The sequence below is a fragment of the Spea bombifrons genome, chromosome 1 (assembly GCF_027358695.1).
Source record: "Spea bombifrons isolate aSpeBom1 chromosome 1, aSpeBom1.2.pri, whole genome shotgun sequence".
NCBI classification, from domain to species: domain Eukaryota; kingdom Metazoa; phylum Chordata; class Amphibia; order Anura; family Pelobatidae; genus Spea; species Spea bombifrons.
Window position 1 is genome coordinate 2,571,048 of NC_071087.1, and position 11,409 is coordinate 2,582,456.

Genomic DNA, 11,409 nt, shown 5'->3' on the forward strand with positions numbered 1-11,409 from the left:
CAAAATAGTGGCCTCGCCGTGGGTTTGATAACGTGCAAAAGGTGAGTTGATAATAAATAAATAATGGCCAGCCATTCTTCGCCTGGCCAAATTAAAAAAAAAATTGCTTAACCCCAAGCCCATAAGGGTCAGGGGGAGAAGCGTGCATAGTAGCAAAGAAAAACCTTAAGTGAGATTGTGCACTCACATTGTACAGTGGCGCGCAGGCTGTGCGTTTTATGACTCCGGCATTTAGCTGGGGCAAATCAGCACCTCAGGCTCCTTGCTGCCCCAGCCCTAAGGCCAGAGAATCAAGTGTTTCCCCCTCCTGTCCTAGAGATACTACACTTGATCTTAACCAAAACTTACCCCAATAACAGACCAAGACTTATATTGAAACAACTATTCTGGGGTTCCCCAAAGGGGAAAAACACAGACAAAATCATAAACCACAATCACCACCAGCCTCCAAGAGCCTTTCAATAGGGTGGCGGTGAGTTACATCCAGCATGCATCATACCATATGTAAAATGCAATATGCAGATCATATGCACACTAATTTATAACAGAAAACCACAGCAACTTACACAGTCCTGCCATCAGAACCAATACCATCAGGTACAGGGAGACTTAAACATAAATCCAAGCAAAGGGACCAGATATTGTACTGCGATTAGTGTCTGCTGTCACTGCTTGGCCTTCTGGCTAAGATCAAGTGTAGTACCTCTTTTGCCTGGGGGGAAGCATGGAGCCTGAGGTGCTTAAATTGCCCTGGCAGAGATGCTGGAGTCACCATGTGCAGTATTGCACGCCGCTGTGCATGTTTTTGCACAGGCGGGCTTCCTCTGTTGCACCATATGGGCATGGAGTGAAATTTATTTTTGAATCTGGCTAGGCCAGTCACGGCCTGCCCTTATTTATTTACTTTATTTATACATCACAATGTGTTGAAGCATGTGTGCTGATTAATTGCCTTTTTTGATTTCACGGTTGCTGAACCACTTTGCGAGGCCACGTTCACCCCTTGATTTTCGTTTTGGATCACTGTTTTTTGGCAGTGAAGCCTAAAGGGGGTTACTCCCTTGCGGGAGTGCCCCGAAGGCAAAGGGGTCTTACCGCTCATGGTGATACTCGAAGATCCGGCCCTCCCATGGGGGAGGAATTTGTCTGGGTTTCCCTTGAGGGGACCCAGTATCGTATACTGGGCTTCTATTGTCCACTGTCACCTGTTGGAAGTAAATAATGCAATCCAGGGGTCCACCATATATGATGGAAAGTACAGCCGCCAGGTGCCTCCAAAGTTGTGGAGGCTTCTGTGACGCTATCTTACCACATCTTGCTGTACTGAGTAAAAGCCTTTGTCTTTTATTGTAAATGATATTATCATCATGAAAAATGTTGCCAGCTTATTCTATTTATTAATTGCCGTAAAAAAAGTCAAGGCTACAGCTCTTTACATGTCATATACACTGTGATACAGGATACCCTCAAATAAATAATAATCACTGTAATTCTGATAATATAATATTATTGGTATTATTGATGTTATTTGTTTTATTATTTTTTTTAATTGCACATTTCAAAATTGTAATTTTTCATTTTATGTATATCCTCATATTAAATATTCTTTAATAATTCTTTAAAGCAGGGGGTATAAATACTGGTAATATTTTATATATACAATTACATGTTATTTCATAACAAGCAAATGACATTTATCACTGATATTATAAAGTGATTTGATTTCATTATAATATTAAATTCATTAAACTTGGCCATTTCTTTTGCACAGTAGAAACGACATCGCAGTCACACACTTGTTCCCAGCGGGAGATGATGTCAGTTCTGTAAATGTGTTCTCCGTGGATTTGCTTAGAAATCAGATTGTTTGTCATTGAAAAGTTTCTCGGAGTTTTTTCTGGCTTCACACACAGATCTCTGAATAAACGCGTCTCGGCCACATATGTAATTACAGGGGCGACCCGGGAATTACCGTCAGAGGAAATCAGATGATGAAATAACCAGGAACTTTCTTACAGCAGAGAAAAGAACAAAGTCTCAGCCGTTCCCTCTGGAAATTGACGCTGAGCTTTGCTGTTAACCATCTGCTCGTCATGAAGTGCAGCTTTTTACATGTAATGAATAAAGCCATTCACATAACACTATGATACAGGATACCCGCAAATTAATAATAGTAATGATGATATACATTATTATTATTATTTAAAGCAGTTGGTTATGTCAGTTAAAATGTCCCTTTCAACTTTTAACTCCACGAATAAATGACTTTTATTGAATATATCACAGACAATGAAACATCAAACATGATTAACTTTGACTTACAAAGTAAACTGCAGTTTTTAATAACCCAAACTCAGGACAGCCAGCTGCCGGTTTCCTGTTGACGGAGCCGTAAGCCTATTATACGGCAGAGATAATGCGACAGGCGAACAAGACTTCACAGACATATATGTTGCTTATGGTTTCCTTAGCGCATGATGATCGCACCTCAGGAATTTCAACGGCACTGTAACATATCAACACAGATACTTACCCTAATTTATTGAAGCCCCGAGGCCAGCTGCTCCACTGAGAAGTAAACAAAAAATCTCCTAGGGCCAAGCACGCCATAAGGCCGCTGTGGACATCATGTCCTCTTCTTCGTTTGCTTCTGGTGTTGCGGGATATGCGACACTTCCTTCCCTACCCTGCCATAAGGCCTGTAGGACAGCCAGATCTTCTTGGGCTCTTCCTGCAAGGCCAGAGGACCAAGCTTTCCCTCTCTCACAAGTATTCACTTGATCTTGGCCTTTTGGCAAGCAACACTTACCCCAATAAAAAGGCCTGCAGGAGGGCCGGATCTGCGCAGTCCCACTCCCACGACAAGGAGGGGAACCACTGTAACCATGAGGAAGAGATGGGGAGCAATAAAGTATCCACCATCTGTCCTACCAAAAAAGCCGGTGTCCTGTTTCACTGCAGCAGTGCGTTCAATCCGTAAATTAGCGTCCATTTCCATATATCCTTCTTCCGTGTTTCCAAAGAAAAAAAACTTCACACATATCTATTTACAAAAAGTCATTGTCACATGGGCATACAAACGAGTGAAGTTGGTGAGGTTTAACTAAAAAAAAGTTTACTTTATTTTAAAAAATGTCTTCATAATCCCAGCCCAAATGTGTCAGAGTAGAGCAGAGTAAAGTGTAGCTAGCTGTAGGTGCTCTGCGCACTCGTTGGCTCCTCACAATCAGTAGTGCAATATTGTGACTGCCCAGGACTGCTCTGGGGGCTCATCAGGCTTCAAGATACCTCGGCCTTAAGGCCCGAGGATCAAGTTTCCCGCTCATACCCTAGGGTACTACACATGATCTTAACCAAAAGGCTGAGAAGCGATAAACTTACCCCAATTTTATTTATTTTTTTACTTTTTTTTTTTTTTTTACTATTTATTTTTTGAAGCCCCGAGGTCAGTCGCTTTGCTATGAAGGAAAACCAAAAAATGGCTAGTGCCAACATGTCATAAGGCCACGGTGGACACCAGGTGCCCGTCTTCAATTTCTCCAGTGGTCGCACTCGCAAAAGATACAGGTCCCCTTCCTTTCCTCCTCGGCCATAATGCCTACAAGAGGGCCTGATCTGCTTGGTCCCTCCCCGCTATTTTTAGGGGACCTGGTGCCTCCTTGACGTTCAGGTGTCAAAAATGTCTACAATGCCCATGTTTATAAAAAAAAATATTATTCAAAAATGCAATAAAACACATGTGCTCTGTGAAAGAGTCAGTGCAGTTGTGCGGACAAAGACTATATACAAAAAAACGCTTGCCGAAGAAGCCACAGCCCTTAGGCTCTATACACCTCACACCAAGCCTAAAAGGATAAGATCAGTGTATAGACAAAAAAACACTTACTAGCACATGCAACAGAAAATGTAATGCACACCTAACCCCACACATTCACCATCATGAACCAAAGATCAAACCTCAGGGACTCCACCTCACAGGTACTCACTTGATCTAAAACAAAAGACCAAGAAGGCTACACAGACACAAAACCACATTTCAGAACTCCATGCAATAAGCCAGGGACCCATGTCTGGTCATACCCTGATTTACTTAAGGTGAGAAAAACAACATGGGAGCCTCCCTATAGTAAAGTAAATACCCAGGAGAGGCATGGCCATTGTTTGCTCACTTGCACCATTACAGAGAAGACCTCTTCATTAGAATATCAATTAGAATATCAGACTCGTCCCACCCATCAGGCCAGGCTGAACCTGAGATGCATGGCTGGCTTCCAGTACACAATCATTTTTTTTTGTATTTAAAATAATTTAATAAATACCAAAAAGTTGATGCCTGTTTTCATATAAACACAATTGTTAGCACAATAAAGGACAGTGCACGATTACAAATGGATCTGCATAGGTTGGAGGCTTGGGCTGGGATGTGGCAGATGAGGTTCAATACAGATAAATGTAAGGTTATGCACATGGGGAAGAAAAATCCAGGCTGGGAATATGTATTAAATGGGAAAACACTGGGGATGACTGACATGGAAAAGGATTTAGGAGTTTTAGTTAACAGTAAATTTACCTGTAGCGACCACCAGTGTCAGGCAGCTGCTGCTAAGGCAAATAAAATCATGGGGTGCATCAAAAGGGGCATGGATGCCCACGACAAGGAAATAATTCTACCACTGTACAAGTCACTAGTCAGACCACACTGTGTACAGTAGGGCTGCAACTAACGATTATTTTCATAATCGATTAGTTGGCCGATTATTTTGTTGATTAATCGGATAAAAAAAATGAATGTAAATTTTTCATTTATTTAAAATAATTTAATAAACAAATGATGTTAAATACAAACAGCAGAATAAAAAAAAAACTTTGATAAAATGCATTTCTTGTCTTTATTTCCCAACCAGCCCCCCCAATTAATGCACATTTGAGCCCAGGCTTGCAACGCTGCCTCCCAGACATGCCATGCTGCCCCCCCACATATGCCACGCTGCCTCCCACATATACCACTCCATGCTGCCTCCCACATATACCACTCCACGCTGCCTCACACATATACAATGCTGCCTCCCATATATACCATTCCACGCTGCCTCCCACATATACCATTCCACGCTGCCTCCCACATATACCATTCCACGCTGCCTCCCACATATACCATTCCACGCTGCCTCCCACATATGCCACTCCACGCTGCCTCCCACATATACCACTCCACGCTGCCTCCCACATATACCACTCCACGCTGCCTCCCACATATACCACTCCACGCTGCCTCCCACATATGCCACTCCACGCTGCCTCCCACATATGCCACTGTGCCTGATACACCTTATACCCCCTGATACACCACTCCATCCTCCCCAGACATGCCACGCTGCCTCCCAGACATGCCACGCTGCCCTCCCCACATATGCCACTCCACTCTACCCCCAGACATGCCACTGTGGCCCCAGATATCCCTTATACACCCTGATACACCACTCCGTCCTCCCCAGACATGCCACACTGCCCTCCCCACATATGCCTTATATAATGTATATGCCTTATACCCCCAGATATGTCACTCCGTCCTCCCCAGATATGCCTTATACCCCCCAGATATCTCATAGTCCCCTCATGGAGTAACAGACCCGTTCGCATCACACTGACACCATACTTTTATAAATAAGTACTGGGTTAATCTTCACTGCCCCCAGGATTTAGATTCCCTTTAGTCTGCCCCCCTTTATCTCTAACTGCACCTTAAGTTAACTTTATTAAATTAACCCTCAGTCCTCATCATTATATTAACCCTAAACACCCCATTAACCATAACTACCCCTAAATTAACTCTAAATACCCCATCAAAACAACTACCCTAAATTAACCCTAAAAACCCCATTAACCATAACTGCCCCTAAATTAACCCTAAAGACCCTGTCAACCACAACAGCCCCTAAATAGCTGCACCTAAATTTACCCTAAACACCCTATTAACCATAACTGCCCCTAAATACCCCATTAACCATACCTGCCCCTGAACACTCCATTAACCATAACTGCCCCTAAATTAACCCTAAACACCCCATTAACCATAACTGCCCCTAAATTAACCCTAAACACCCCATTAACCATAACTGCCCCTAAATTAACCCCCACCTCCCCTAACTTACAGTAGCCCAAATATTAATTTTATACTTACAGTTAGATGAGTGTCACAGCCATGTGGTTCTGGCCTTCTGGGAGAAGGAAGGGGCGGGGCCAGTTGTCACAGTGATTACAGGGAGGGACTGGTAAGTAGGAGCTGCTGCTGTGAGTCACTCAAACGGATTATATAATGAGGGGTATTTTATGAGCGTTTGCTCTGAAAAAAGGATGTTTTCTTTAATGAGAATGGAGAGATGGCGACTGTCTATCACATTAGGAATTATGTCATGTTTTCAAATAAAAGTGTCTTAGAACAACATGTCGGGATCTTCGATGTATCTGCTCCAGAAGGAGAGCAACTTGCCATCAATAAATGCAACATAACATGGAAATACAACTCCAGGGAGGTCAGTGATTCTTATTGTCCTGGACATAAAAGCAATTTTCATACCTGGGAACTCTGGGAGAAGCACCTGGCTGGAGGCTTTCCAGCTGACTTGACCAACCTATTGACGTCAGCGGTATTGCCTACTGACGCTAGCAGGCAGCCCTGGTCGTGCCCAAAACCCCGAGCCCAGAAGTTCCCAGGTATGGTAAGTAATAAAAGATCAGAAGTATCTGTTTCAAGTATTATCTATCTACATATTCCGCACTCCAAATGTCAAATTTGAGTTGTAGGAAAGCCTGATATCCTTGTCATGTTACATTACGTATATAGCAGCCTATCTTGGGTGTATTCGCTAACCTGGGAGATCCCAGGAACTTTGTTGGAAAGATGCAACTGCAGCTCCCCAACTGCCAGGTTAGAGAATGTCCTTTGTCTCGTGAAAGATAGAGCGATACACAGAGAGGTAGGCTGTCTATGTTTCCACACTCACTTGTTTTTGTTATGTTTCCCTGTGTCTCCTGTTCCAGTTGGTTTTTCTGGTTTCTCTGTTCTCTTTACTCTGTTCCGTGTGAAGGATCAGTAATATGAAGGTCTCCGCCAGTGGGGGCACGGTGTCTATTTCTTCCATTATAGTAAATAAAGGATGCAATGCATAATCTAATCACATCCTTCACAGGGAAATGGCTGTGTAAGCAGAGTCCGTTTTACTTCCCACTTCCAACTGAAACAGAATACTTTCATTTTTTTTCAGGCTCTCTTTTTTGTTTGGCCTGACTAGCTTTGTCATGGCGTTGTTTTGTGTGTTTGAGCATGTCAAGTGCATAACTGGGAAACTTTCAGGAGTCTCCAGATAAAGTGCTATTTCCTCAAATCACTTTCCTCTTTTTCAATGAAGAGGGGAAGCTCTGGGTAGCCTACTACGGGATGTTAATGGGGGGGGGTCATTGATCAGATGTGGAAACATAGATCACGCCAATTTGTGATTTGTTCTGATATTCCTTTTATTAACGACTGCTTGGTTTTAAGATTATTACTTCTCGATGTTCTGAAGATTGTCCTTCTGGCTACAGACGAGTTTTGCACAAAGGGAAACACAACTGTTGCTTTGACTGCGTCCCGTGCTCAGAAGGAGATCTCCAACACAACAGGTGCATAGCAAAACCGTTGCCTTAATATTTGGGGTCGTCTTATAATCAGACCTAAAATAGAGGTCTGAATACAAGACTAAGATCCTGATCCCCCGCAACACAGCAGGGGACCTGGATTTTCCTCTCTGGCAGCCGGTGGAGGTCTGTGCGATACGCGCAGGCAACCTCTGCTGCTGCCAGCACTTCCTCTAGGGCTTCTATGACAGAGCACCGGCATCATATGACCTTCCAGTGCTCAGTCATAGAAGCCGCGGTGGAAGTGCTGGCAGCAGCAGCAGAGGTTGTCTGCGCGCATCGCACAGACCTCCAACGGCAGCCCCCACTAGACACCATGGAATCTGAAGCATGGGGAGAAGTCTAGGGAAGCACTGGTAAGTCGGGGGAGGGTAAGAGTGGCATATGGGGGGTTATAAGGGCTTTCTGGAGGCAGAGTAGCGTATATGGGTTAAAAGGAATATCAGGGAGGCTGAGTGGCATATAGGGGGTTAAAAGGAATATCTGGGAGGCAGAGTGGCATATAGGGGTGTATAAGGCATTTCTGTGGGCAGGATGGCAAAATGAAATGAAAGCAAAATGAATTTTTCGCAATAGCTGTTTTTATAAAATATGAAAAAATAGTTTACATGTCAATATTTGCTAGTAAAACTGTTTCCTATAGGGTAGTCCTATATTCAGTCTTTTTTCCCCTTAATATTCAAATGTTGGGGGTCATTTTATAATCAGGATAATCTCAGAATTGAGCAAATACAGTATATTGAATAGTGCTCTGTGATCTACATTTTAATGATTTAAATCGTTATGATACTTTTTACAGATGGAGAGTCTTGCCAGAAGTGCCCAGAAAACCAGTGTCCAAATGAGAAGAAGGACACTTGTGTTCTGAAACCCACTGAATTTTTATCCTTCAAAGACAATTTGATTGCATTGGTTTTTAGTACTATATCAGTTCTTATGTCTGTTGTAACCTCCATTATCTTGGTTATATTTATTTTGTACCGGGACACCCCAATTGTTAGAGCTAATAATATGAACCTCAGTTTTGTTCTCCTGGTGTCCATCATCCTGAGCTTCCTCTGTGTGTTTCTGTTCCTCGGTCGCCCTGTGGATATAACCTGCATGTAGGGCTGCAACTAACGATTATTTTAATAATCGATTAGTTGGCCGATTATTTTTTCGATTAATCGATTAATCGGATAAAAAAAAACAATATGCAAATTTTTCGTTTATTTAAAAGAATTTAATGAACTGGATGTTAAAAAACAACTTAAAATTTACATTAACATTCTTATTTTGTTATGATGTAATAAAAAACAATATTTTCAAAGTACAAGAACCCAAACACAATATTTATGAAACAAAATAACCCCAAACATTCTGAAAAGAGGTGGACTATTACTGTTCAAGAAACTTTGCCCCAGCACTTTGCACTTTGCACCCAGCACTTTGCACCCAGCCCTGGCACTTTGCACCCAGCACTTTGCACCCAGCACTTTGCCCCAGCCCTGGCACTTTGCATCCAGCACTTTGCACCCAGCATTCAGCACTTTGCACCAGCACTTTGCACCCAGCCCTGGCACTTTGCACCCAGCACTTTGCACCCAGCCCTGGCACTTTGCACCCAGCACTGGCACTTTGCACCCAGCACTTTGCACTGTGCCCCTGCACCCAGTCTCTAACTCTGCCCTGCACCCAGCCCTGCCCCCACATTCTGCCCTGCCCCCACACTCACACTCTGCCCTGCACCCACACTCACACCCTGCCCTGCATCCCCACCCCCACTCTGCCCTGCACCCAGTCTCCCACTCTGCTCTGCACCCACACTCACACCCTGCATCCCCACCCCCACTCTGCCCTGCACCCAGTCTCCTGCCCTGCACCCCCCACCCCCACTCTGCCCTGCACCCCCACCCCCACTCTGCCCTGCACCCCCACCCCCACTCTGCCCTGCACCCACACTCACGAACCGCTCTGTGCGAATGGAGCCACTCGCACAGAGCGAACCGCTCTGTGCGAATGGAGCCACTCGCACAGAGCGAACCGCTCTGTGCGAATGGAGCCACTCGCACAGAGCGAACCGCTCTGTGCGAATGGAGCCACTCGCACAGAGCGAACCGCTCTGTGCGAATGGAGCCACTCGCACAGAGCGAACCGCTCTGTGCGAATGGAGCCACTCGCACAGAGCGAACCGCTCTGTGCGAGTGGAGCCACTCGCACAGAGCGAACCGCTCTGTGCGAGTGGCTCCATTCGCACAGAGCGATTCGCTCTGTGCGAGTGGCTCTGTGCGATCCGTGCACATAGACATGAAGAATACTTACCTCCGGAACGCGTCACATCCGTCACGTAGCTAAAAGAAGGCGGAGACTGCAGAGCGTGTAGCAGAAGCGGGGAACGCTCGCGGAGGTAAGTAAAAGGAGCCGAGTGCTCCAACAACGAATTGATCACTCGATTAATCGATAACGGAAATCGTTATCGATGATTTCCGTTATCGATTATTATCGATTTTATCGATTCGTTGTTTCAGCTCTACCTGCATGATGCGACAAACTGCTTTTGGGATCCTCTTCTCGGTAGCTGTGTCTTCTCTGTTGGCCAAGACCATCATGGTCTGCATCGCTTTCAAAGCCACCAAACCCAGCAGCAGGTGGAGAAAATATATTGGAGTCAAATTACCCAATTATGTTGTGTTTATCTGTTCATTTATTCAGGTTGTCATTTGCATCTGCTGGTTGTCTATTTCCCCTCCATACCAGGAAATGAACACTCACTCCTACCCTGGAAAGATCATTATTCAGTGTAATGAGGGGTCAGTAGTTGCTTTTTACACTGTTCTGGGGTACATGGGCTTCCTGGCAGCTGTGAGTTTCATAGTTGCTTTCCTGGCCAGGAAATTACCAGACAGTTTTAATGAAGCCAAATACATCACTTTCAGCATGCTGATCTTCTGTAACGTCTGGATCTCTTTTATCCCGGCTTATATGAGCGTTATTGGCAAAAACACAGTGATTGTTGAGATTTTTGCAATATTAGCTTCTAGCACTGGAATTCTGTGCTCTATATTTTTCCCAAAATGTTTTATAATTTTGTTGAATCCAAGCATGAACACAAAAGGACGATTACTAAAATCAGGATTTTAAGATTCATTTATAGAGTCATATAGTTGGGCTCCTCAGTTCAGTATTTGACCAGTAGCTATATTCCTCCATGGCCACCTCTTAACTTGATGCTGTAATAGGTAAATCCTGTCCGTCGGCTCTTCTAAAAGATCCGGGGACCCAGAGGCCAGCAGCATGTCCACCTAGCTGGCTGTCTAATGGGATTTGAGACAAAGTGCCCAGTAATGATAAGTCTCATTAAAGATTTGTTGCTATGGCCTGAATAGCGACAAACAGTTATAAATGTAGAATAAAATATAAAAGGTTTTATCTGCTCATGAGAATACATTTTAATAAATGCAATTACCGTATTTGCTCGATTATAAGACAATGTTTTTTTCAGTGCAAATGCTCTGAAAAATACCCCCTCATCTTACTATGAGACTAAGATCCAGATCCCCCGTAGCGCTGCAGGGGACCCAGATCCTCCTCTGTCTTATGCCCCCTATTTAACACTCCCCCTCCCCAAACTTACCAGTGCTTCTGACTCCCTGGTGTGTAGTCGGGCAGCGGGTAGACGTCTACATGATCCTACTGCAGGACAGGAATACAGAATAGCAATGTGGGTGGCCTTTCCAGGCAAATTGAGTTGGA

The 11,409-nt window shown here is 44.2% G+C and overlaps 1 protein-coding gene across 1 annotated transcript; it reads left to right on the forward strand.

Moving 5' to 3' along the window:
- The first annotated feature begins 2,665 nt into the window (after nt 1-2,665).
- LOC128467901 (vomeronasal type-2 receptor 26-like) lies at nt 2,666-10,797 on the forward strand. Its single transcript, XM_053449648.1, has 5 exons — nt 2,666-2,976; nt 7,541-7,662; nt 8,477-8,763; nt 10,031-10,035; nt 10,185-10,797. The coding sequence occupies exons 1-5, from the start codon at nt 2,666-2,668 to the stop codon at nt 10,795-10,797; spliced, it is 1,338 nt and encodes a 445-aa protein (XP_053305623.1).
- The last annotated feature ends 612 nt before the right edge of the window (nt 10,798-11,409 follow it).

Coding starts and splice junctions, on each gene's coding strand:
- LOC128467901 (XM_053449648.1), top strand. CDS start 2,666: ATGCGACACTTCCTTCCCTACCCTGCCATAAGGCCTGTAGGACAGCCA. Junction 2,977..7,540: donor TGCAGCAGTGCGTTCAATCC/GTAAATTAGCGT, acceptor CTTGGTTTTAAG/ATTATTACTTCTCGATGTTC. Junction 7,663..8,476: donor GGAGATCTCCAACACAACAG/GTGCATAGCAAA, acceptor TACTTTTTACAG/ATGGAGAGTCTTGCCAGAAG.